This window comes from Phaenicophaeus curvirostris, chromosome 17, assembly GCF_032191515.1.
Source record: "Phaenicophaeus curvirostris isolate KB17595 chromosome 17, BPBGC_Pcur_1.0, whole genome shotgun sequence".
NCBI lineage: Eukaryota > Metazoa > Chordata > Aves > Cuculiformes > Cuculidae > Phaenicophaeus > Phaenicophaeus curvirostris.
The window spans coordinates 2,452,445-2,479,744 of NC_091408.1; the positions used below are offsets into that span (position 1 = coordinate 2,452,445).

Consider the following 27,300-nt stretch of genomic DNA (forward strand, 5'->3'; position numbering starts at 1 on the left):
TCCCTTCCAACCCGAACTAGTCTATGATTCTATGATCCCTTCCCTCTGGACCCATCCCTTTCCCTCCAGCGCATCAACCGTGCATCACAGCTTGGCGTAACCACCAGACTCGTGGAGGGTGCCCTCAATTCTACTATCCACGCCTGCGACAAAGAAGCCAAACAGCGCCGTGCCCGAGCAAACCCCCCCTCGAGCCCCGAGCAGCAGAGCAGCCGCCTGCCAGGGGCAAACATGGCCGCCCGGCCCCTGCGCCAGCACCCAAGATGGCGGCACCGGCCTGCTAGGGACAGACATGGCGTCCCGCGCTGTGGTGCCAGCACCCAAGATGGCGGCGCGGCCCCGCCTCTCGCCGCCCGCCCCGTTCCCCTGGCGAAGGGCGGCTGCGCGCTGCCGCCTCGGCCCGGCCGGTGGCGGGGGGCTGGCGGCGGGGGCGCCCGGGGCCGCGCCGGGAAGCGGCCATGTCGAAGCGCCTGAGGAGCAGCGAGGTCTGCGCCGACTGCAGCGCGCAGGGTGAGCACGGGCGGCGCGGGGCGAGCCCTTCCCCCTCCATCCTGGCAGCGGCGCTTCCTTTGGAGGGGAAAGACGGGAAATCATGGAGTGGTTTGGGTGCGAGGGACCTCACAGCCCATCCAGTCCCTCCCCTGCCATGGGCAGGGACACCTCCCACTGCATCAGGGGCTCCAGCCCCATCCAGCCTGGCCTTGAACCCCTCCAGGGATGGGGCAGCCACCCCTGCTCTGGGCAGCCTGGGCCAGGGCCTCCCCGCCCTCACAGCAAAACATTGCTTCTTAATGTCTAATTCTAATCCCCCTAATCTAAATGTTCCCCCTTCCAATTTAAAATCGTCTCCCCTTGTGCTATCCCTACACTCCCTGATCTAGAGCCCCTCCTCAGCTTTCCTGGAGCCCCTTTCAGTCCTGGAAGCTGCTCTAAGGTCTCCCTTGAGCCTTCTCCAGGCTGAACAACCCCAACTCTCCCAGCCTGTCCTCATAGCAGAGGTGCTCCAGCCCTACAGATCATCTCTGTGCCCTCCTCTGGACTCACTCCGACAGCTCCATCTCCTTCTTATATTGAGGATTTGAAAGCTGGACCCAGGGCTCCAGGTGGGGTCTCACCAGAATGGAGCTGAGGGGCAGAATCCCCTCCCTCCCTGCTGGTCCCAAGGCTCTGGATGCAGCCCAGGACACGGTTGTTTTCTGGGCTGCAAGCGCTCATTGCTGGCTCCTGTCAACCTTCTCCTCCACTAGCACCCCAAGTCCTTCTCCTCAGGGCTGCTCTCTGTCAGGTCGTCCCGCAGCCTGTATTGACACCACAGGTTGCCCCAAGCTTGCATTTGGCCTTCTGGAACCTCAAGAGGTTCATACAGCCCCTCTTCTCCAGCTTTTCCGAGTCCATGTGGATTGCCTCCCACCCTGCTGATGTGCCAGCTCCACCACTCAGCTTGGTGTCATCTGCAAACTTGCTGAGGGTGCCCTCGATCTCTCTGTCTATATCATTGATGGAAGATATTAAATAGCACTGGTTCTAGTATGGACCCCTGAAGGATGCCACAGCAAATAGACTCTCTTAAGATTTGTTTCGGAGCTTTTAGAAAGCAAGCATGCTTTAATCAGGCTTGGGCAACGCGAGGGAGTGATCATCATTCCTGTGCAGCGAGACAAGAGCTGGGGACAGAATGCATTTCCCACTTATATGCATATGTACAAATTTTCCCAGAAATCTTATGCACGTTATAGTTTTAACATTACTGTGAACTTCACAACAGTCAAATCTCTTGCTAAGTTGGCGCTGGCTCCCTTCCAACCCAACCCATTCCATGATTCTATGACCACGGGGCGGACTCTGGGCACATCCCTGATTGTAGAGGTTGGGGGAAAGCAGAATTTGAACATGTTCAGTCTGTGACTTGCCCCACAGCCTGAGCTGAGTGCAGGGATCCCAAACTTCTGCGGGAAGGATGTTTTGAAATGTCCTGTACACTTGGATTGGAAATGTTCAGTGAGCAACACGTGCTCCGTGTTTACACACATGCCGTCTGTCTTTTGCTGCAGATAAACGTGGGAGCTTATTGAAACAAATATAATTTTCAGAAAGGCAGCAGCATCTCCCCCTCTGCCCATCTGTAGTTTTGCTGTTCTTATATTTAAAACTGTCCCGTTTGCTTTTTATAGCAACTATGTATATTTTTTCTCTTTTCTTCTCAGCGTTATGTTGGTTTTGTTGTTTGTGCCATGTGCTGCTTCTAGTATAATTACTTAGGTACATACTGTAATGAATTAAAATGCTAATCATGGAACAGTTTGGCTTGGAAGGGTCCTTAAAGACCATCCCATTCCAATCGCCCTGCCGTGGGCAGGGACGCTTTCCACTGGATCAAGTTGCTCAGAACCTCAAAAACATTTGAATATCTAGAAGATACAGTGTGGGAGAGGGGACAACAATATCTGTTGTCGAAACTTCTGTTTAAAAACCTGCAAAAATAATAAAAATCCCAAATTAACTCCTAGGGAGTTGCTTTTATCTTCACAGAATTTTGTTTTCAGGATAAACAGAGCTTGTCTATCTCATGCAGGCAGTTGTCCCTATCTCGTACAAGGTGACATATCTATGCATTTAAGTATCAGTGGCGTTACAATGCTGAGATAAAGTTGTGTTGCTGTGTTTGCGTTTGTTAAGCTCATCAGGACTATGCTGTGAAGCAGAATCACTACTAGGATAATCGTGTAAACTGGTGGTTTTATTTGGTGATGGTGTGACAATATAGCATTGTCAGATATTTACTTGATCTTGGTGAAGAAATCTGCTAGCTTATCCATGTATATGAATAAATCTTAACTTAATCTTTTCTTAAACAAAAAAAAATGTATATAAAAAAATGTCAAACCCTTCTCTGACTTAAATCAGTGAGAATTTGGCATTGGAATGATAATTGGTGATCTTTAAGGTCCCTTCCAACCCAAACTGCTGGCTGTGCAGCTGGGTCAGCAGGAGAGACTGCACCCTTTGCACCCAATTCAGGTGTAGCCAGTGCGGAATGCCTGGCTGCTCTAATAGTTAGTACTTGCCCCTCAAACTTCATCGACTTCATCTGCTGCTGTGTTGATGTGTGAATAGTTCTTTTTTACGTGAGGTGATCTGACGTGCACTTTTCTGGTGCACTTCCTATTCTCGGGCAGTTCACTGTGCACCCTCGCGGCTCAGCCTTGTCTTCATCACACGCTTCCTGTTTTGAATCGCCCTGCCGGGTTCCTGAAAGCAGATTTGGCCTGTTTCTAGACACAGAAAGCAGGTTGCGGTGCTTCACTTTCTGTCGCTTGTTGATCAGTCCACTCTCCACCAGGCACACTGTCGAACCCGCTTTGTTCCATATCGTTTATGCTTCTAAACTGGGGCCTGAGCTGCTGTCAGTCCCCTCTCTGGCAGCACGAAGTAGGAGAAAAAGCATTCTCTTTGCCCACTGTGCTGAACTTCTCAGTCTCCTTGCCAAATCTCTTGTCTTTTTTTCTTCTTTTTTTTTTTGTGACACACCGCCCACGTTTCCCGTGCTGCTGGCTTTTGTCAGATTCTACGTAAATGTAAACTCTTTCATCAATGAAATTTCTTTTTAAGTAGTGTACAAGCTGCAAGCAAGGACTCAGCTTTTTCTTTTCAGGAGGATTTTAAAGCCCTATTTCTGCTATGAAATGACCAAATAAACAGAAGCTTGCTTTATCATGGCTAAAAGGCCGTTGTTTGAAACCCATTCAGTTAGGTATTGAGATGGGTGTAAAGAAAAAAAAACCCTAATGATGACTTTTAGTCCAAATGGTGAGGTTCACAAGCAGCCTGTGACCAGTGAAGGAAACAAGAAATGTAACGGTTTTCATAAGAATCCTATTAGTTTATGAATGAGTGCTTGATAAGGTTGTCTGTAATGGAAAAGGATGAAACTCATTAATCTGGAAGGCTGTCTCCATTCTTTGGTTGTTAGGTTAGCACTAATGCATCTCATTTCATTGTTATTTTTTCCTTCTGAGAAGTGAAAGTTGTTAAAATAATAGAATGATTTAATAAGGAGGTTGTGTGCTTGTTATTAATTTGTTTTTTTAAAATTAGGTTAGGCTTTTTTCCTACAACTTATGCTTTAATTTGGCTCTGGGCTCTGATAGTTATCGTCTGTGAATGGATGCTCTCATCGCTTGTGGCCCGTGGTTCGAACAGGTTTGCCTGCATTGCCTTCAGCACACACACACCATCAACTCGGCTTAGAAACCACAACTGTGATCAGATCTCACATTTCAGGGATTCAGTAAATTCATTGCATGGGCCAGAGGAAACTTTCATGATGCACAATTGCTCAGATGTATTGTGACAGGATGCAGATCTCCCATCAGATACCAGGCCTGGGTTGTGCTCACTCACTTGGCTGCAAACCCACCTCTGGGTTTGAAATTAAGAAGAATTTTCCAGCATAGAAGAGATCTTGAATTCCTTTTTGTTTCTCCTGGGATGCGCTAGGTCTCTTTGCTACTCGGTTACTACAGAGTTCTTGGCAGGTTGAATCTCTCATCACTGATGGAAAACCCGAGTTTCTCCTGAAGACCGAGCCACAGAGGGACCCTGGTTTAATGTCCTGCTGTGCGTAAATTCAGTTTCACTCTGATATAATGTTCCTACTTGATTTTAAATTTTTTGATGCTTGAAGGTGCATAATAGCTAGGATATATATTATTTACTACTCCTGTCTTTCTGATTTGCGTATAAGATGGCTCCAGTTTGGATCTGTTCAGAGTTTTGAAGTTCATATTTTTGACAGTTCTTGACTTGCTGCTTTCTTTTACTGTGATAGTCTTGAATATTTTAATTATTTAATGTGGAAATTAAAACCCATTGTAATAATATAGAACTGAAGATTGACAGGTATGTGAAAAGGGATGATTGCTATTACCACGTTTTACTTAGAGACTTCTGAGTTTTCGTGAGAACAAGTAGGTGCTATTGTTAGAAATATTTCTGTAGGACTCCACTACAATGACATGAAAGCACTTCAAGGAGGCAATAAATTTGGTGTCCTGTTGGGCTTACAAAGGAAAGTGTTCTATTTTCTTAGAAGGAACTACAAACAGTGGGGCTTTTTCTTATTTTTGCCACAGTCCTCTTGCTGTCTTAAGATTCCTGCACCCCCAGCCAGTGCCAGGGCTCTCACTTCCCCAGCACCCAGAGGTGCAGTGGGGCTGTAGTGTTTGCAGGCTCATACAAGAGCTAAACACTAAAGCTAAGGTTAGAAGGCATGGCTCCTCGTTTTAGACTCTGCATTTGAAATACAAGGTCGTGTTGTCTTCTGTGTTGTAAGCAACGTACTCTCTTTCAGATCCTTGCTGGGCATCTATAAACAGGGGCATTCTGATCTGTGATGAGTGCTGTAGCGTTCATCGGAGTCTGGGACGTCACATCTCTCAAGTGAGACATCTCAAGCATACACCATGGCCTCCAACACTGCTGCAGGTAAAAAGTAAAACTGTTTCTTCCTTCATTAAAACTATATTTTTTAATACTTTTTAATGTCATCTAAATAGTGAATCTTTTGTTTGAGAGGGACTGGTCCCCTTACGCTTTCTTTTTCTAAATTAGCCTCCTTTTATTTCTCTTGTTTTGCTCTGATGGACCCCTGAAATCAGAATTGCCTGTGTCTTTTGGATTTGATACCTTTGTTTGGAAGGCTGCCAGTTTTTCTTTCAGACTTCTGCAATGCATCTGCTTCAACATAAATTTTCAATATATAGTCTCTTTTCAGTAGAGCTGCTGCTGGGAAGACAGAAGAATTTTAAGGGGCTTCTTATTACTTTCCACATAACAACCTTCTAGATGTGTGTCTGGTTCTGATATCCCAGTAGGTTATGGATGATGGCGCACACAATATGAATCTCTGTTGGTTTGCTGTCAGCTTGAAAGTAATTACAGATATTTGATTAGTCAGTCTGCAGCGAGCAGCAAAATTTCTTTACTGCCTGTTTGTCTACGTTTGGGATTTCAGATGGTTGAAACGCTGTATAATAATGGTGCTAACTCCATATGGGAACATTCATTGCTGGACCCTGCCTCTGTTATGAGTGGAAGGCGCAAAGCTAGCCCACAGGATAAAGTGCAGTAAGTGGAAAAATACAGAATTTAGTTTTTATAGAAGTGTGATTGTTTTATTTAGCAGTGACAGAGGCAGTAAGGTATCAGTGGGAACCTCTGTATGTGTTGTTGCTGGAAGAGAACAGGAGCAAACAAGTTGTTTATTCACTTGTATTTCTTTTTAATTTCCAATGATTTTCTAGAAAGTTTTTGCAAAAACAGAAATCCATTGCTTGAACTCTCTGAACTCTTGATTGCTGACATCTGCCTTTGAGTAGTGAGGATCTTTACTTGTGCTTGAATCAAAAGACTTCTAATCCTCATGCTTCAGTTAATTGAGTGCTGCAGAGACTGAGTTTGGTTGATGAATTACAAAACAGATTGAGAGATTATTTCAGTCACTGAATATGGTGCTTCATTTTAAAATGTAAATAACTGCGTATAGTAAGTATAGATCTTAAGTTGGCATAATTTTACATTTTTTGTTCACTTCTAAGAAATACACACCACACCCTACATTCTGCAGGTATTTTGATGTTTGTAACAAAAGCCTGCTGTGTACAGTCAGACAATCTGCACGGGGTTGTTTCTCTGATGAAAGGATTTTTCCGTGTCTAACTTTGCTACTGGCAGCATGCAGAGATCTAATTCAGTCTTGTGAATTTTCCTTTTTCTAGAGCATCTACTGTTGTGAAAGCACTAATATTTATTTTCTTTTCCTTCTGTTGCTTGGGTTTCTCTTTACAGTCCCAATAAAGCAGAATTCATTAGAGCCAAGTATCAAATGTTGGCATTTGTTCATCGCTTGCCATGCCGTGAAGATGACAGTGTTACCGCCAAAGATCTCAGTAAGGTTAGTATGTTTTTTGCTGGCAGCCTGCAGAGTCTACAGTTTGTGTGTAACAGAAATCTGACTGAATTACTTTCATTGCTTTTGACTTGAGATAAATATTACTGTTCCTTAGCACTTAAACAAACACAGCTTGACTTCAACTTGAAGCCATGGGTTTTTTTTGGTAATATATATGGATACTGGAGATGTGGATGGTTGAGAGGCATCAATTTAGGTTAGCTTGGAGAAAAATGTTTACACAAAATAGCTATAGCAAGAATTCTTCCATAGGCGTTTCTAAAATCACAACTGAAAAAGCAAATGCTGATTCACAGTTATTGCTGTTGTGTTAAGTACAATCCTGCTTCTTTTTCAGCAACTCCATTCCAGTGTAAGAACAGGGAACCTGGAGACGTGTTTGCGATTACTCTCCTTAGGAGCTCAAGCCAACTTCTTTCATCCTGTATGAACACTTTTTTCATTATTTTGATATACTACCAGTTCTTAAAGTTTTCAGTGTTTAATTTCAAGTGGTATTTCAATCTTCTACTCAGACCTGTTGATTGAGCGATGTGCTTTTCCTTCATTACTTACAGGAGAAAGGAAACACCCCACTCCACGTTGCTGCTAAGGCAGGACAGACTTTACAGGCGGAATTATTAGCGGTTTATGGTGCTGATCCTGGCACGCAAGATTCCAATGGAAAAACTCCAGTTGACTATGCAAGGTAGAAGACTGACGTGTGATGCTCTTCTGTACTAACTGATGTTCTTAAATCACACGATGAACCTGCTTAGATATCATTCTGTCTTGAAAATAATTTGACTGTTAAATGCTAATAAGTACCTTTCTCAGAAAGATTAAAGGCATAAAGAGTATAAATAAGCATTTTTGTTATTTTTTAGCCTGTATTCTCCTGGATGCATAAGACAGCAGTTGTGATCCCAATGAAACAGGCTGAGCCAAACTAGGCAAAATTGGACGTTGCTGATAAAGTAGAAGCTGGACATTTGTATAAATAAAACATCCTTGTTGCTCTGGTTGCTTTTGAATTGAGGCCATACATGGAATCTGAAGACTGGATAGGTCACTTGGTCGCAGAACGCAATATGCCAGAATATTTTCTATTTATTAAATGTGGGATCAGGCGAGTTTGCTGCATGAGCTCAGGAACTGTCTAAAAACTATAAATCAAGTATTCATTATACCCTATATAATCTGCTTTTTTCTACAGCAAAGCAGTGGCAAAGCTTTTTCAGGGTTTTCACTCACTCACTTGGGGAAGTTTATAAACGTTTATCTATATGTTTTCTTCCTACTGAAACATCCTGTTGAAGATCCTGCTGTGAGTCTGTGCTGTGTTGACACACTCAAACATGCAGTGTTGAACAGTGGCTTGTCCTAGATCTGTTTGTCTGACCATTTTTACCTTTTTGTATGTCTCAGAAAAATTACATGAGTTTTTCATTTTGTGTTTGTCTAAATCAGGCAAGGGGGTCATCATGAACTGGCCGACCGCCTGGTGGAAATACAGTATGAGCTTACAGACAGGTTAGCGTTCTACCTCTGTGGCAGGAAACCAGGTAAGCAGAGAAACTGCACTCTTGAGATCTTTCTGTGTTAATTCAAGGTCAGTTCAGACTATGGGACATAATGTTTATGTCAGTGTTACTCCACTTTTTATATGCATTTCAAATATTCTAACATTATAAAGGACGAATTTAAGAAAGGACATGGTGTAAGTTTAGTGAGAATGCACTTAAAATTCAGATAAAACTGCAGGATTTTAAGTATCCCTAAGTTAAAAATTAAGTTCCTTTCTGTTTTTCCATGAATACGTGCTCTGTAAATGGAGTTAACCTGAAAGCGTGGAGAACCCACTGTATAAGATCAGATGAGCTATGTTTAACTTCAAGCGAATTCCAGGGGAAATACAGATGTTGTGAATGTTGGATAGTCTGCAGGGAATGATGTAGAAGCTCTTCAAAGTGGTTTCTCCCCATTAACATGAAAAAGCAGAGAAGTATTCAATTAAATAGGTACCTTTTGAACACAAGCACGCTTTGAAATTTTTAGTCATTAGTTAGAACTTTTAAAATGCAGTTTTAATACAGTTGATAAGCTTTAATTGGAATCTTTGATAGCACCAGGAAATTGTGGTAGGAGCCTTTTAAGACTTGCTGACTTCTTGTAATTGGAAATTGAGTACTTACATGCAAGATGAATTATTCTATGTCTGCCTGTTGTGTATATTCTTGGGTTTCTCATTGCTGTGTCTTTTAGTAAAAGTGAATCCCAGCTGGATATCGCGACAGCTTTGAAAACTGTGGTTGAATAACAACCTATTAAAGTGCAATTTGTTTTCATTTCTAGAGCATAAAAACGGGCAGCACTTTGTTATACCTCAGATGGCAGACAGGTAAGATGCTGATTCCATGCCATGTCTGAAAATGGCAATGTGAAAAAAACTAATAATGAAGTTTCCTTTTCTTTCTGAACTTTTTAAGGTTGTTGCCGTTCTCACTTTTTAATGTGTGCCTTCATCAGTCTTGGAAGACTTTTTTTCCTAGAAGGAATATTGCTATTTAAACAAAAGAGAGTGGTGGTAAATGGTGTGAAATCCAGCTGGAGGCCAGTGACAAGTGGGGTTCCCCAGGGCTCAGTGCTGGGTCCAGCCCTGTTCAATGTCTTCATCAATGACCTGGATGAAGGCATCGAGTGCACCCTTAGCAAGTTTGCGGACGACACTAAGCTGGGTGGAAGTGTCGATCTGCTGGAGGGTCGGGAGGCTCTGCAAAGGGATCTGAACAGGCTGGACCGCTGGGCAGAGTCCAATGGCATGAGGTTTAACAAGGCCAAATGCCGGGTCCTGCACTTGGGGCACAACAACCCTATGCAGTGCTACAGACTGGGAGAAGTCTGTCTAGAAAGCTGCCTGGAGGAGAGGGACCTGGGGGTGTTGGTTGACAGCCGACTGAATATGAGCCAGCAGTGTGCCCAGGTGGCCAAGAAGGCCAATGGCATCTTGGCTTGTATCAGAAACGGCGTGACCAGCAGGTCCAGGGAGGTTATCCTCCCTCTGTACTCGGCACTGGTGAGACCGCTCCTCGAATACTGTGTTCAGTTCTGGGCCCCTCACCACAAGAAGGATGTTGAGGCTCTGGAGAGAGTACAGAGAAGAGCAACTAAGCTGGTGAAAGGGCTGGAGAACAGGCCTTATGAGGAGCGGCTGAGAGAGCTGGGGTTGTTTAGCCTGGAGAAGAGGAGGCTGAGGGGTGACCTCATTGCTCTCTACAACTACCTGAAAGGACGTTGTAGAGAGGAGGGTGCTGGCCTCTTCTCCCAAGTGACAGGGGACAGGACAAGAGGGAATGGCCTCAAGCTCCGACAGGGGAGGTTTAGGCTAGACGTTAGGAAAAAATTCTTTACAGAAAGGGTCATTGGGCACTGGAACAGGCTGCCCAGGGAGGTGGTTGAGTCACCTTCCCTGGAGGTGTTTAAGGCACGGGTGGACGAGGTGCTGAGGGATATGGTTTAGTGTTTGGTAGGAACGGTTGGACTCGGTGATCCGGTGGGTCTCTTCCAACCTGGTTATTCTGTGATTCTGTGATTCTGTGAAAATCAGGGAATTGTAGAGATTTACTGTATTTGTTAAAATGCAAGATAATTGTCTTAAAGGAACACATAATCGGGATTCCTAGGAAACAGATTTTGTAGATAATACAGGGCCCCATGGTGCTAGTTTCTTCATGCTGCATTTTGAAACTAAAGCTTGCAAGAAAGCTGCGTTTTTATTTGAAAGTATTCATACTTTTGAACATCTGGGTGCTTTTAACTTTTGGTTATGATCAATGAAATCATATTTGTATAAAACTTATCCAGCATTAATCATAAGTTGCTATTTTTCTTTTATTGCTATGCAATTGGAAATAAGACGGCTGTAAGTAAACTACTGTTCAACCTATTGCTTGCAAAATAACTATGAAAAAGTGTGATAAAAATGATGTAGTTGTTGGTAAAATAGCGTTAACAATATCAGTAAGATCAATGTGTTAAAAACTACATTAAAAATACTGTAAGATTAATATATTTCAAATAAAATAACATTTTAATCACTAAATTATTGAAAAGTAGAATTTGTGTTTAAACAAGCCATTCAGTGCTGTAGATGTAATGATCACTTCTTGTTTTCATAGCAGTCTAGATTTATCAGAACTTGCAAAAGCAGCCAAGAAGAAGCTTCAGTCTGTAAGTAAAACTTCTTTGATTAGATGTGGCAAACTAGCCGCTCTCCCACAGTAAATCTACTTCACCCCAGATACACGAGGTCTTGTTGTGACCAGCTAGGAGACAAAAAAATCCAATAACCAGTAAAGGAAAAGTGTAGAACGGGATTGTTGCCTCTTTATCCAGCAGTTGGGTGGTTGTATATGTTTACTTAATGGTTCACTTGTTATGTTTTCTGTGTTAGGTTTCATTTCTTTTCAAGCTATAATTCTCTTCTTCCCCAGCTAAGCAACCACTTATTTGAAGAACTTGCCATGGATGTGTATGATGAAGTTGACAGAAGGGAAACAGATGCAGGTAAATGAGACTTTCTGGAATGTGTACAAAGTAAATTTGAGTAGTTACATTGCGTAGCAGGTGACAGTGCCAGCATATGTTCTGTTTAAAGTACTTTTGTATTCAGTAATTACCGATAATGGTCATTTCTTTGTCTTGCACTGTCTGAAGACGATGTTAATTGAAAAAAAATCTTGTGTTTTTTACAACATAGAGAACCCTGTGGGGGAAAAAAAAAGCCTTCCTTTGGATTGATTGTGTTTGCATTTGAAATTGTGGTCTCTTATTCTTTGACAAGAAACGCTGTCAAATAGTACCAGAAAGTGATTCCCTCTTTTTCTTTCTTTCTTCTTCCTTGGACAGTTTGGCTTGCTACTCAGAATCATAGTACACTTGTGACAGAGACCACAGTCGTCCCTTTTCTTCCTGTAAATCCTGAATATTCCTCAACCAGGAATCAGGTAGGCAGTCTCCTTAATACGCTTTTTGGAATAAATGTCACTGAGCCATCACCTTGCTGTAAGTGCTGCAGTCTTAAGTCAAACTCTACTCGTTGTCTGCTACATGACGTACTTCTGTTTTTCTGCATTATTCTGTAATTCAGGGAAGACAGAAACTGGCTCGATTTAATGCCCACGAATTTGCTACGCTAGTTATAGATATTTTAAGTGATGCCAAACGAAGACAACAGGGGAACCCACTCACAGGTTCAAAAGGTGAGTATAATTTTGTCTGTCAGCTCTTCTATATGCAGTTCTTCAGTAACTTAATCCAAACCATAGCCTCATTCCAAAACACAAGAAACTAAAAGAGAAAACCATAGAATTTTGATTGGTTTGACACAAATAATACATACCTCTTAGGAGGATCTAAATTAAGTTTTGCGAACTGGGCTACTTGAATGATCCTTTATTCTGATGCGTCGTCTTGTCTCTCTTTTGAAGATATTTTCTGATTTTACCTTTTTTTAAAATTACTTTAAAGTATGTGCTTCCGTTTCTTCTCCAAACATCCCAGCACGGTTTTAAATGGTATATGTTGATCTACAGAAAACGTGGAATTGATACTCAAATCAATCAGCAATCAACATAGTAGTGAGAGTCAAGATAATGACCAGCCTGATTATGACAGCGTTGCTTCAGATGAAGATACAGATCTGGAAACAAATGCAGCGAAATCAAGCAGACAGAAGGTAGGCTTGAAATATTTACACGTGCACCAAATTTTGTTCATAAAGATAATCTGCAGCGAGTCTTTGTCCTTGTGAGGGGATTTAACATGCATAAATGAGCAGAAAATTGATATTTTCATTCATTTTCAGATTATTTTCAGAGTCACGCCTCAGTCTGTGAACTTGAACCAAATTAAGTGTTGTGACGTAAGGAAAAGTAATGACTCTGGAAAGTAATGTGCGCCACTGTGCATGTCTTGAGTTAAGCTATAGGTGTAGTTGCACAAATGAAATAATTGGATCTACCAAAACACTTCAGTCAGTGGTTCCATGGTATTTCACAAGCATTTACTGCTTCCTGCTGAAGAAATATTTACAGCAGACCAATAGCAACTGAGTGTTTTAAACCATTCCTGAAAATAATGCAGCATGGTTAAAAAAGGACAATAAATCTGGTAGTTCTGGTTTAATCTTCCGTGATAACATGCACACTAGATATTTATTAAGCTATGACTTTCCGGTTCTTTATTGCATATTTTAAAAAAGGTCCTTACGAAAGAGTATTATGTCACTGAAATGTTGAGACAAGTGGTTTTGTGCATGGAGGAGCTAAGAGTGGATAAACAGCAAATTTCTTCTATATTGGGCTAAAATTATTTTAATGAATGGATCTTATCAATTTGGGCTTGATTTGAACCCCGATTCCTTTAAAGTAAGAACATGAAAAGCTGTCGAAATCCATTGTCTTGTTTTGTTTTAGTAGGCTGCTTCTCAGTGGTGTAATTATTGTTCTGTTTATAGAGCCTGGATTCGGACTTGTCAGATGGACCAGTGACAGCCCAAGAATATATGCAAGTTAAAAATGCATTGGTGGCTTCTGAGGTAAAGATTCAGCAGTTAATGAAAGTGAACATCAACTTGAGTGACGAGCTGAGAATCATGCAGAAAAAGGTAATAGGCACAATAACACAACCCCTTCCTCTCTTGGTGTATTTTAAATTGACCAGAATAAAACTGCACAGACTGAAGGTGCAGTAACTCAATATTAGGGTAGTGAGAAAACCTATCTTAAAACGGAGCTGCTTTGGAATCAGATGAGATTCTAAATGTATATGCTAACATGGGGTTTAATGTGTTTTTTGTGGAGGTGATGATGATTTTTTAGTTCATTTTGACACGCTTTCCAAGTGACAAGACAGTTGTTGCAAGTTTTGTAGGTTTTTGCTGTCTTGCTTCAAGATAAGCAGTTTTTAACACTGTGGAAGTGAGTGCTAGCACAGATCTTGCCACGTGCACATCTCAATATATTGTACTGCCACCTTGTCTAGTAAATACTCTGGATTTTTTTCCATTAATAAGCCTAGCTGGAATGAAGGGAAGTTAAAACCCCAATGGAGTTTGGCAGTAGAAAATAATCTGGAATGTAACAATACAATATAAAGTATTTGTGTACCAGGAGGCCAATATTTATTTATTTCCTTGTCTTTTAATCCATGGGAAATAGCACGTATGAGATATAATAGTAAACTCAATTACTGCTTTAAACCTTCAGCGTGGGTTTTGTTTAGACGAGCGTAAGGTAGAGGCGTCTCATTTGCAATATGAGTTACTATGTATAGATAGTCTTATACAAACAGAAAGCTGAACATTTTTTGCTAAAATCCTGAGTTTAAAGCTCAAAAAACCCAGTTTGGAAGCCAGTCCTACTGCTAAACATTTCTTTCAGCTTCAAACACTGCAGAGTGAAAATACCAACCTCAGAAGACAGGCCACCACCAATATATATCAGGTCCAAACTGGTTCTGAGTACACAGACCCTGCCAACAATTCTTCTTTAAAGCGGCGACCGTCTGCACGGGGCAGCAGGCCCATGTCCATGTATGAGACCGGATCAGGGCAGAAACCCTACCTCCCCATGGGAGAGGTCACGTACCCAGAAGAAAGCATCACGAGACTGCAGCCTTTCCCTCCACATGTAAGTAGAACTGCTGGTGCTTCTGCGTTTCTCCTCATGTTCAGCTTTTCTGTCTCTTCCAACCGTGCTTATTTGCCAAAGCTGCTCACCTGCCTGCTCCACAGTGAATTCAAACTGTAAGAGTCGATGCTGTTTGCTGTATTAACGTGTCTGCAGGGGCTTAGTGTTCTGCAAAGTCAGAGCTATAACAGTTCTGGAATATATGAAGTGGAGCTTCTGGCTTCTGCTCAGCTGGTTCTTTTAACCACAGTATATGAGCCAAATATCAATGTGTGGCTGTTTGAAAACCAGAAGGGAAACAAAAAATAGTATTCCAAGAAGGCAGGTGAAGTTCATGGGCTTCTTTCTTGAGCTACACAGATATGTGCAAGTTTATGGAACGTCAGAACCACTTCTCAAAGATAAAATACAGTTGGAGTGAACTTCTTCATTAGGCCACCAGTTTCTTATGCTTAGTTTGGAATTTTAAATTATATTGGCATATTGATAGAAAGGCAGTTCTGGCAGCAAGAAATGCCAGAATTCTTTTGTATGCAGAACATGACAGTGCTTTCTGTAGGTCCTTTGGTCATTTGGTTTGAAATTGGGATGGAAGTAGTGGGCCTGAAGCACTAAATTGTTATGTGGAGCTGGTTAATTTGGTGTTGTGGTGAATGTGTTTTGTACTCTGTGGAATTCAGCATCTTTGGAATATCAGTATTATAGTTAACATGAAATCAGTTGTATTTTGAAAGAATTAACTTCACTGAGGCTTAGCCAAATTCTCAGAATCATTCTTGCTTCATGTCATCTCCATGGTTTTAAGAATGTTCCTTTATTTCATTTAAGCATTTATTTGTGTTTTGTTTTTGGTTTTCCCGAGTGTTTTTCTCTTTCCCATTTTTTAGATCGGGAGGAGTGCGTTTGTGACCTCCTCTTCATCTCTACCTTCCTTCCCCTCCACGCTTTCCTGGTCAAGGGATGAAAGCACACGAAGGGTTAAGTACCTTCCCAATTGGACTTTTACCTGGAGGAGGCAGCAGTCTCCCTAGAAGCCCTTACGCTGTCTTCTCCCCTTTTATGCTGCCTGACCTTCATGCTTGCATGAAGCAGCGCTTCATCACTTTCCGTTTCTTCTGCCACGTGCTGTGGACACTTGCCTCTCTCTAACTTCACACCAGCTAAAGTCTTTAGCACTTAACACCATGCACTGTTACTCCAGATCACTCCTTCATCTGCGTAACACTGAAAACAGACAGAAGACAAGTCAGTCGCTGTTTGGAAAGTAATTTCATGGGCATTCACTGGTATTTCATAAATCAATACATAACTCCTCCTTCTGACTAAACTGCACTGCATGAGGCGTATGAAGCTGACTGGGTCCTAGCTTTGAAGCCTGTTTTCTCTGGGGGCTGTTGGTTTGCACCAATCCCAACTGGTACTGATTGACTCTTTATCTGACAGATGTTCATTAGGTTGTTTGAAGCGAGTTCTTTAAGCATCCAAACAGGTAGCCACTTGTATTGCCCTCTGATACATTTGGAATCATCTAGCCTGCTTCCTGCTGACCTTGAGAGACGAAAGCCCGAATGGGCGTGGGGATTCCTTTTAGCAAAGTTCCTTTCAGGGCAAGATTAAAGACGCTGAGAGCATATAGAAGAAACTTACCTTGGGTTCCATCGGGATCTACAGAAGTGTGTTCTTGAGGGTTTTGTTAACTACAGAATTGACGCTGTAAGAAAAATTGTGGTGTTACCAAGAAACACTAAATGCATTCTGCCGGCTTCTGTTATTCCAAAGACCCTGTCTTTGCTGAGGCCTTATCTGGGAGCTATTAGCTATTGGAAGAAGCCTTGTCCAGCTTCTTAAACTGTTTTTAAAACACTGTTCATTTGAGTTTATTTTTGTTGGGTTTTTTTTTTATTTTTTTGTAGTGGGATATTTAAATCTGGTCTGATTCATCTGCTAGAAGTGAGCATAAAATGGCACCTTGCTAAAGAACACATTTAGCAAGACAAGCAGTTTGAGAGGCTCGTCTGTCCGGGACAGCTGCTTTTAGATTACATTTTATTTGGAATCCTTGAACTAATAGTGAGTTACATATTCAAAGGAAGGGAGAAGCACATTGCGTTTGCAGCTTCAGAGTAATGTCTATTTTTGCCTCTGAAGGGGCTGTGACTAAAGCAACGGACCTTGAGCAGATGCATCCTGATGTTTCACAGACCGATGAACTGTGGAGGCAAACAGCCTGTAGCTTTTATGCTGCTGTTTGACCAGCCTGAGCTACTGGCTTGCTCTGCTTGCAGAAAGTACCTTCTTCATCAGAATGAGCTGATTGCATTTTGAGGTTTCACTCTGACCAAGTCTCTTTGACTTTGAAGCAAATATCAACACAAGGGTTTAGATGCCTTATTTCTTAGAAAATAAGGAGTAGCTTATACCCATATTGTTCCACCACGTGTTCAAAATTTAGGCCTTGCTTATTTCCTTCTTAAAACAAGACTTCCCAAGAGCAGACTTGAAAGAGAAGTGTTTGTATTCCTTTTCAGACTCCCACGCAGCTGTAGGCCTTCACTCGGGGTTCAGTCTTCATTGTAGATTTGGCCTCCAAGCTCATTTTGGTGTCTCACTCTTCATCCGTCCTTTACTTCAGGTTCAGACTCCCAGCAGGACCAGCCTCCTACTTTGCAGTGGGCCTCCCACACTCACTCTGACCTCCACTTTGTTTGTCCCTACAATACTCAGTCCAGCCCTCGTTTCCTTCTGTGCTTACAGTGCTCGCTCTGGCCCTCACTTCCCTGTGTACCTGCTGCCCTTGTTTCACTCTCCACTTTGGAAGTGACCAGCCACCTTCCTTTTGACACCCATTCCTCTGTAGCCCTCCACTCCCAGTGCTTAGGCCCTTGCCCCGATTTTATCCGGTGCTCTGCCGTGGGCCACAACTCTCACTTATTTGGCTTCCCAGCCTTGTTTTGTCACCAGTCTGCCACAGGCCACAGCTCTCCTTGTTTTGGCCTCCAGTCTCCAGCAGACTTTAACTGTCTTCATTTCAACTTCTAATCTGTACAGGCTCCAGTTCTCCTTGATTTGCTTTCCTACATGCTCTTTGGTCTCCCACCCGTAGTTTGGCCTCTGTTCCACACTGGGCCTCCTGCCATCATTTCAGTCTCCTGTCTTTATTTTGCCTTTCATGTTGCAATGCTCCTCCACCCTCTTCGCTGTCCTGTTCTCCGGTGGACTTCCCAAGCCCAGGTCAGCCTTTGCTCTGTGGTCAGACCTTCATGCTTGATTTGGCCTCTGCTCTGTCATGGCCCTCCCGTGCTGGATTTTGTTTCCACTGTGTTCAGCGTCCCACGCCACGTCTGGCCTTTGGCCTACTGCGACCTTCCTGCTCTTGGTCTGCCCTTTTTATGCGTGGTGGGCTTCCCCTTCTTGTTTTGACTTCCTGCTTCATGGTGGTCCTGCCCTCCTCCTTTGGTGTCTGTCCCCCTGTGGGCTTCCCACTCCATGCCCACGTGGCAGGTGAAGGATTTGGTGCTGTGGCTGTCTGTCCTGCCACGTTGGGTGCTGGGGCAGGGCCCTCACTTGGAGGTCAGTGGGGCCGTACCGTGTTGGTAGCACCCAGGCCCTCAGGTGCAAGGTGGCAGCAGGAGCCCAGCGTGGGGCAGAGGGGCTCCCTGGGCTCCAGGGCAGCGGCTGGTGCAGGGCTGTTGTGCTAAAGAACGAGGACGTGGTGCTGCTACAGCTTGGGGCTCTTCTTTTCCGCACAGCACTGAAATAAATCTGTATTCCTTGCAGACCTCGAAGCTGGAGAAGCAGAGCAGTGTGTCCGAGAGCGACTACGATAACCCCACCACCCCTCTGGAGCTGGAGGAGACAGGGTAGGTGCAGTGACTTGGAGCTGGCAGCACAACTTCGTGCTGTTGAAGGACGGGGAGCTGTGTGAGCAGCCGGGTCTGTCCCCCAGGGCCAAGCTCTGCTCTGTTCTCTTGCAGGTCAGGCAGGAAGGGCCGGCAGAGGAGCGTCATTTGGCAGGGGGAGGGATCCATCCCTGAAGACGCCGACGCAGCCCCCAGCTCCAGTTTGCCCAGTACAGAAGATGTGATTCGGAAAACCGAGCAGATCACTAAGAATATTCAGGAGCTGCTGCGAGCAGCACAAGAGAACAAGCATGACAGGTAAGGCACGAGTGCTGGAAAAGCTCCAGAGCTTATGAGGAAAGGAAGATGATTCTACAAGCATTTGCAGAAGTACCACCATGACCACCTATGTTAACACTGGAGATCCTAGTTTCACACCTACAAAACACGTAGGTCCGTGGTGTTTCCTGGTGCACTCTGGTGCCCCGGGATGAGAAGGGATGAGCCACCAGCACAGGTGGTGGGAACACCCTTCCTGTCCAAAAGGCCAGCACAGCCCCCTGCGAGTGGGTTCTGGCTGCAGCACTGCCTGCCCTGCCCACAGCTGGGATGGGGAGTGCTGGGAGCAAAGCACTTGTGAAGTCCTCCTCCGAAAGTAGTGTTTCGGTTAGAAATCAAACGTGTTGCAGGGAATTTGGTGTAATTCGGGTCTTCAGATCTCCGTGTCCTTAGTTAAGGACACCCTGCAGGAATGTGATAGTGATACCAAGTCTGGCTTCAGGAAAAATGCATGGAGGCAAGCCGAACTTAGCTTTCCTACTGAAATATTAGTGCAGATAACATACCAGCCAACTACTTTGGACTGTTGGGTTCAGATACAGACATAGCTGGGTAGACAGGAGTCTGTCCATCAGCACATGAGGCAACACAGAGCTGAGTTGCCTTGAGGAGCTGCTGGCCCCACAGAATGATTTGTTTTCAGAATAGGCATGAGCGAGTAACAGCGATACTGCCCTTGACTGATCATCAGGGGGTGCTCCTGCACAGCTTGTGTAGAAGACTGTAAATAAGAGTTAGGTCTTCCCAGGTTTGCACACGTTTGGTCTGGAGCAGCTCTGGTCTCCAGAAAATTGGAATTGCAGGCTGGCAGGTCTGTGTCCCGTTCTGTGTCCCCTCCCTAGCTCCCTGCCCGTCCTTGCCTGTGAGAAGCAGCAGGCGATTTATGTTAAGCCCTCGCTTCCTGCCTTGCTGCAAGAAGTGCACAACAATGGGGCCACTTTTGTTCTGTGTTTTTCCTCCTTGTACTTTTCTATTTTTAGAAGGGACAGCAGCCTCTCCTTCTCATGCTGAATGGCGAGTTCTGATGTGTTTGTGCTGGGCTCGTTGCCCTTGTCCGTAACCTTTTCCACTGCAATCCCTTGTTGCTTGTTTCTCATAGATCATAATGAGAAGCCTTAAATGAGTTTGGGTTTTGTGTGTATTACAGTTTAAAGTATTTTAATTACAACTTTTAAGAAATCATTGAAAGAAACAATGCAGCGTACCTGGTCTCTTAAATAGAACAGATTTTAAAACAACTTGTTCTTTTCTTTTTTGTTTTCTCTTCTGTATCATGACTGGAGTGGGGTGTTGGCCAGTACTTAAATGAGGATAGTCTTGCAAAACACTGAACTGTGAAGCTGCTGTTCTTCATTTTCCTGTTCTCTGGCTTTGTCTCAGTGAGCTGAGAGCTGCGTAGTCTGGGGCACGCAGGAGATGCAGTGGGTTTGTTCTGCCATCCTCTTCCTGCACTAGGGGAACGCTTCCTTAGCAAAGTGAGGTACTTGGGATATAATAGTGCAGCTTCCAGCTGGTGCTGGGAACGCTCTAGACAAAAATCATGCACCAGAGAGCAATAAAATGATGCAAAAATATCATCTGTTAATGAAACGCCTTCCTTTTTTTTTTTCCCCATGCTTTCTTCTCTTTCTTTTCCCGTGCTCAACTGGCTGAGTAGACCCGTAGAGCGTGCGGGTGCGCTCAAGCTCAGACACAGCCTCGGCTGCTTCAACACGCTGGTTCCCTGGGCTGAGAGAGCTCCCCTGCAGCCTCTGACCATCCCGCAGCCCAGTCCTGCCTCCTGGTACTCTGGCCTCTGTCCCTGCCTCCCAGGCACAGTGTCCTCTCTCTCTTTCTCTCTGCTGCCTTTTTCCCTCACACACACTGTCTGCACAGGGGTTGTTAAAGGCTATGCATGAAATGAGAAAGAAACTAGAGATAACTCACACAAAGAGTTACCAACTTGTGATGTTAGCTGTTCAGTTGAAGCTCCTCGTGTTGGTTTAATGGGGAACAGAAGCCCAGCCTGGAGCTGTGGCTGTCTCTGGTGTAAACGATTCTCCTGTCTCTATTCTGTTTGTTGTCCATTGAGATAAATTAAACTGTGACAACTAACAGCACGATGTGGGCATTTGCAAAAGTAACAGAAGTTTCAGGGTTTCCAACGAGCCACATTCGCTGCCAGCAGCCTGAGCTCGCACCTGGGGATCAGATGAGACCATTGGCATCTGGAATCAATGAAGAGAGATGTGTGTTTATGTAGTGTCATCCAACCTGACAAAAATGTCATTTATTAATGCCTAAAATAAAAGTGAAATGTAAGTGAGATGCTCTTTGAAACAGAACTTTCCAAGTTCTAACCCCAGTGGCAAGGATCAGGATTGGAGGAAGTGGGTACCACAAGTTCCTGCTAATGAGGGATTCTCTTTTTCCAAGCTGTCACTTCTTCCTGGTGTCTTACTGGAATGTGTGTAAACTCAACAAGTATGTCAGCTTATTCCATGAGCTCACAGTGAGTGTTTAGACTCTAAAATAAATCCGTTCCTCTAAGACACACTAAACTTCGCAGCTAACCCAGGAATGTATTGTGAAATAGGTGTCGTTAATCTTGGCCTCTTTCATTCAAGTTGTTGTTAGGACTTTGCCTGCCTTGTTAGCAAAGAGTTTAATCAGCAAACTGGCTTTTTAATGAGGTAAAAGTACTGTTCAGTGTGGCTTGCAGGGAGCAAATTGTTAACCTGACAGCAGAATGAGAATTACAATGAACTTGGGAGACTTCTCTCCGCTTCTAGTTTATTTGGAACAACCCATGTGATTTGAGACATATAGAAAAACTCCTTTTTAAGGCAATTTTCCTGCATCGCCAAAATGACCCCAGTGTGTCGCTTCTCCGTGCGTTTGCAAGTGACCTGGTTGTGCACCTTTGGTGTTGCTAGATGACTGCAGTAATGACTGTGTGAGGGCTGGGATTTGGATTGTTTTTCTGCTTGAAAGGGCAGTCAGTGATCTACCATAACCTACAGACACTGACTATTTTCTTGAATGCTGTTGCTTTGTGATTTTTGAGATTCTCTTGCTTTTGACTGCATCACGTTAACTAACTTATGCTAAAACTGAGTCTTTGAAGCATCAAAACCAAGTCTTTTGCAGTGAACCTTTTGACAGACCCCACTAACACAGTGCTTCACAGCAGCTTACGGTAAATAGTTGTTAGATCTGTTTCAAACAGACCACTTTTCATTTGGTAAATAAACCAGAAGTGAATTCTAGGAGGATTAATGGAACTTACGTTTGGTTTATTGGCTAAATCAAGAGAATTACTGACTGTTTAGCCTGAAACTCATCCCCTGACAGTAGTTGGCAGTTTGGAAATGCACAGACCTGTAAGCTGCTGTTTGAAAATTGTGTGCTGTCTGTTCACTGTGTATAAATTAATCCAAGGAGGCATCTTGGTGTTCTTGTCACCTTCGTGTGATATTTTACTTTCTGTTAAACGTTAACAAAAAAGCAAGGTATGAATTCTGTACTGGAAGCTTGGTGCTACCAGTAGTTGTCTAGCATTCCAGTTTGTGAAGTGTGAAAGGGGAAATAAGTGCATGGGGCTGCATTCCTAACTTCGACTGATAACGAGCTGATGCCAGGATGGAAATAAATCTCCTTGAAATTAAGGTGTGTCTTCATCGTGCTTCTCTGCCACAAACTCCAGCCTCCAGTCCGGCTGCTGACCCTGAGAGGCACATGTTTGGTACAGAGATCACACAGAGTTCAGCTGAGAACCCGAGGGTTAAAAGCTTGCAGAGGTCAGATTTCAGGTCTTGCCACCAAGTGCTTTGAATACAGCTTGGGGCGTTATGGTATTTTGGAAGTTTAAGTTAGAAGTGTTCTTATAAAGGCTTCTACTGTGTAACTTAGATATAGAAAAGCAGCGCAGAAAAACCACATTGCTTCAGAGGCATAGAGAGTCCTATAAATAGCAACACTTGGCTGCTAAATGACTTTTAAGGGTTTGGATGGCCAAAATTCAACTCTGAAACATAAAATCAGTTGAAACATCTGTGTGTTTAATTTTTCTTCAGAGGTCACTGGGTTTTTTAGCTGCTTAAATCAATAGCAGTTATAAACTTTTCTTTCAGTAGACTGGTTTTGCAGTCTCTTGGCTCTTTTGAAACAAATGAATCGAGGTTTCCCTAAAATGGCAGTAAGCTGAACTTAGATCCCGCATACAATGTTGGTTGTAATCACTTTTGATTGTCAACACTGCACTGAGAGGGAAAAGTTGCCACATGTTGTTCAAATATTTTCGTACGGCAGAATCTTTCTTCCCATTGTGCCTGGCTGATGTGAACAAGTTTGCTCGGGCAGGCTCTCCCACACATGACAATAATGATGATTGTGCTACTGCAAACAGAAGAGCTGAGCAATTCTCTGTACAATTGGGAGATGAATTCTAGTGTTTCTGTATTCAGGGGGTTTGTAACGTGGTTGTTTTTACAGTAGTAGTAGTGGTGGTGGTGAAATTAAAGAGGAAAGGGAGTCTTTACATAACAAATAACCCATCGCATCTTTTTGCAGCTATATACCGTGCTCTGAGAGAATACACGTGGCAGTGACAGAAATGGCAGCCTTGTTCCCAAAAGTAAGTGCCTTTCAGTGTAAAAAATGGTTTTGGCCTCTTCCCTTCAGTAAATTAAACCCAAAAGCCGAAGGCAGGAGAAACGAAACCTTGCGTCGTTGTTCTTATTAGCACACCAACTGGGAAGGGCGAGCGTGTGAATCCAGGCCTTTACTTTTATTCTTGAATGTAAAACTCTTAAGAATTGCATGCAGTTCCTCCAAAACTGGAGGCTGCTTCCATCTAGCTTGAGGGGTCGTGTGGTTACACAGGAATTCTGCTGGACTCAAGGTCTCTCTCAGGGTTCCAGTCGAGTGCCATTGCCTGGATTTCCTATTTGCAGGTTTGTTTAGATCTGTTATCCATATATCACAGTGATCTGTGTCTTCACAGCGAATTTTAGGGAGGGAAATCTCCGTGATTAAGTTTTTGTACCTCCATAAAACTGCAAGGAGAATCTAACACTGTTGTGCATACCTGAAGGGCTTGTCTTGAACACTGTTTTGTACCCTGGTGTCAGCTGGGACACGGGCTGGGCAGCAGTAAATGGGCACTAGAAAGTCTGTGTGAGTAAATCCCTAAAGGAGAGCATGAAGCAACATTCCCTGAGTGCTGCCTGGCAACGGTTTGGAACGTCTGCGAGTTGAGAGAGGAGAAATTCTGGGAGGTTGTTTCATCTGCCCCTACCCTGTGTCTCTGCAGTGATGTTTTTTAACATCTCCTCCAGCCCAGAGAGGGCCTTTCAGAAGCAAGGCCACAGCAGTAGCAGTTCTGGATTAAAGAACCTTTGTGAAGCTGCCAGCTGATTAAAAATGCTCCTAAAATGGTTTTGTCGTTCTGTCAAGTTCAACTTCTGTTTTCCTTTCCCAGAAACCCAAATCGGAACTGGTAAGGACTTCCTTGCGTCTGCTGACATCTAGTGCCTATCGACTCCAATCTGAGTGCAAAAAAACCCTTCCCGTGGAGACGTGCCCCACGACGGACATCCAGCTGGTCACCCAGCAAGTGATCCAGTGCGCCTACGACATCGCCAAGGCCGCGAAACAGCTGGTCACCATCACAACCAAAGAGAACAACAACTGAGTCACACTTGGCTTTTTAGTCTTGGGTTTTTTAAAGGTTGAATTTCAAATACAAGTGTGGAACCATTCACATTTTTACGAGAACTAAAGGGGAAAGAAACTTTTTTTTTAAACTCAGTATTATTTTTGCATGTTTTCTAACAATTTTATGATTAATTTAACCCACTGCCTTATTTTGTGCCTGTGTTACCGGTTTAGTTACAGATAATAGCATGTTGCGAATAGCTGTGAGCCAGTATCACGTACCAGCGGTGTAACGAGCTCTTGCTTGATGTTTCCTTGGGGCCACGTTCTGCTTTCAGATGTTGCTTGCAAAACTCTCCTTGAAGTCAGCTGTCCATATCGGAGGGCAGAACCTCGCCTCTGCTCTCTCCGTCCTGGAGCCTCGTGTGCCGCGGTGTCGCTGACTGGGAAACCTGCAGCAACGCAGGCTCCGAGGGCTCCGGCACCATTAGTGCTGCCCAGCAGGAGGAAGGCTGTAGTCCCATAACAGAGTACAAGCCCAATGTTATCTGTTCCCATATCAACTGTCGTGCAATAATATTACGGTTTTAGTCTGCTACCACACTAGTCGTTGTGGGCATCCGAGCTTATTCCATGTAAACTATACAAGGTCTTTGTCACTTTATCTGTTTTGGAAGGAATTTGAAACGTTATAGTTATTTCCTTTAGTTGTCACTATGCCATTAATATGTGTTTGATGTTACTTTAGGGCATTAGTGGTTAAAATATTATCCTCTGTTTCTGATTTAATAATTCATTCTTAAGTTTCCTTTTACTGTCAGCTTCACCATCTCATTCGCAGCAGCACTGCTCAGGAACTCACGATGCAGCTTCACTAGAGGTCTCTGTGATAATTAACAAAACAAGGCAGTTAGAAGGGGGCCAGTGCAAAAGCAGCTCCCTCTGCCATCGCGAGTAACCTCTGTACCTCAGCAGATCCAAATGTGAAGAGATTTCTGATCTCTAGGAAGTTTTATGCAGATCTTCCTGAGCTGGGCTGCCTGCGCGGAAGGGAGCTGGCAGGTGTCTGTGTGCGCTCCAGGGTTGTTTCATTCCTAACAGTTCACAAAACTTTGTCAGTCCTGCTTAAAATAAGAGTTCTTTGGGAGTTTGAATTCCATAACGGGTGGGGGAAAACATCACTAATTCTTGCCTGTGTCCCATTTGGAAGCACGTTGTCATTTCCCCACCTAGAGCAGCCTTGTAGTTAAGAGCAGAAACTGCAGCAGATGATGTGAACATCGAGACAGCGTTCACAGGAACAGCTTCTCTGCCATGGCTCACGCAGGCCTGCAGCGCCTGGTCTGCCAAAAGCAGCTCTGCGAGGCGTTTTGGTGAAAAACTGTTACGTTTAGGGAAACAAACTACAGCTCAGCAGTTTGTCCGTTTTCAAATCCCACTCTGTTTGTACACGTAAACACAAAGAGCCGTAACAGTGAGGGTTCTGGTGTGTTGTACTGCGCTCCCTTTTTAAAGCAGTGCAGGTTTGAGGGAGGGAAGGAGTGGAGCAAGCTGATGGCAACCCAGTAAATTCATGTTCTTCATTGTGGGGCTCTTTGTTTCCTTTCTGCACTTCTGGTTCTTAACTCCTGGGAATGCAGAGAAGCAGGGATCAGAATTGCAAAAGACGCTTGTAAAACTGATTTCAGAACTATGCTACTGGCGCTAAAATACATGGATAATCTTCTAAGAACTCTTAAATTGGCGTCACTCAACAGCAGGATCGTGGTTTTACATCTCTCAGTGTGTCCTTTTCTTTCGCATATCCTCCCTGTTTTCCAAAGCAGAGTAGTGCAGATTTAGGTTGTGAGTTCTCAGTTGTGTGTCCCGGAACACACGGACACTTTGGTAACTGCAAGCCCTTGTTCCAGCTCCGCCAGCTTGATTTTCCAACCCCCCACCCCTTGTGCTTGTTGCAAGGCTTAGCTATAACACCACGGCCAACCCTTAATCGACTTCCCCTTCTGCCCCTTCCGCAGCATTTCTGTGCTCTAGGTTGGTGGTGGTTCATGCTGAGCCAGCGCTCGCTCCACAACCACAGTGACTCGTGGGAGACACTCCGGAGGTTGTCGGTAAAGCAGGAGTGCTCCAAGCTTGGCCGACGCGCTGCATCTGCTTGTCCCAGAGAAGCAGAGCAGCCCTCGATCAGACAGCCCTGCGGGGCAGGGGGTTTGACACACCCACAGCAACCAGGGTGATTTTCTTTAGAGTAGATCTTTTGTTTTCCCCTGCAAACAAACCTGCTCTTTCTTTACAAAGTGCTGCATAGGAAAAGTAAAAATGGGTTTGCCTTTTTCCAACCCTTGTATTTATCAGCGTCGTTCTGTCTGTAAAATATTTTGACTCAATCTTTTGTTTATTGTATTGCTATAAAATGCAAAAACCCTTTCAGCGTATGAAGTTATTTGGGGTTATTTACTGCTGCTTCTGTAAAGATCTTGACAGAGTAGAGCCTGATCTTGAGCTGTGACAAGGAATTGTGATCAACTAAAACTGCTCCCCTCCTGTTGCCACAGCAGTTTGCTTGTGTAAGAAACAGGCAGCAGGTTGCAGTTATTCATTATCATAGAACCATAGAATAGTTTGGGGTTGGAAGCCCCAGTTCAACCCCTGTGAGGGGCAGGGACACGTCCCACTCGATCAGGGGCTCCAAGCCCCATCCAACCTGTCCCAGGGCCTCCCCACTCTCACGATGAAGAAATTCCTCCTTCTGTCTAATCTAAATCTGCCCCTCTCCAGTCATCACAGGCTGTTCCAGGGTCCTGGATTAGCCTCGACCGCAGCTCAGTCGGCAGCTAAACCGGGG

The 27,300-nt window shown here is 44.0% G+C and overlaps 1 protein-coding gene across 7 annotated transcripts; it reads left to right on the forward strand.

Annotated features, from left to right (window-relative positions):
• The first annotated feature begins 401 nt into the window (after positions 1 to 401).
• GIT2 (GIT ArfGAP 2) lies at positions 402 to 26,882 on the forward strand. Of its 7 annotated transcripts, none has more exons than XM_069871306.1 (21): positions 402 to 510; positions 5,351 to 5,484; positions 6,014 to 6,126; positions 6,847 to 6,952; positions 7,308 to 7,394; positions 7,528 to 7,658; positions 8,420 to 8,514; positions 9,305 to 9,350; positions 11,128 to 11,179; positions 11,443 to 11,515; positions 11,858 to 11,955; positions 12,099 to 12,210; positions 12,544 to 12,686; positions 13,467 to 13,616; positions 14,392 to 14,640; positions 15,528 to 15,617; positions 18,418 to 18,500; positions 18,615 to 18,797; positions 20,476 to 20,601; positions 23,370 to 23,433; positions 24,280 to 26,882. In XM_069871306.1, the coding sequence occupies exons 1-21, from the start codon at positions 459 to 461 to the stop codon at positions 24,490 to 24,492; spliced, it is 2,400 nt and encodes a 799-aa protein (XP_069727407.1). In that variant the 5' UTR covers positions 402 to 458; the 3' UTR covers positions 24,493 to 26,882. The 7 variants fall into 7 exon arrangements, with proteins under 7 accessions (XP_069727407.1, XP_069727408.1, XP_069727410.1 ...); XM_069871307.1 differs by having other exon boundaries at positions 11,131 to 11,179; XM_069871309.1 differs by lacking the exon at positions 20,476 to 20,601.
• Positions 26,883 to 27,300: the final 418 nt, after the last annotated feature.

Coding starts and splice junctions, on each gene's coding strand:
- GIT2 (XM_069871306.1), top strand. CDS start 459: ATGTCGAAGCGCCTGAGGAGCAGCGAGGTCTGCGCCGACTGCAGCGCG. Junction 9,351..11,127: donor ATACCTCAGATGGCAGACAG/GTAAGATGCTGA, acceptor TTGTTTTCATAG/CAGTCTAGATTTATCAGAAC. Junction 11,516..11,857: donor CAGAAGGGAAACAGATGCAG/GTAAATGAGACT, acceptor TTCCTTGGACAG/TTTGGCTTGCTACTCAGAAT.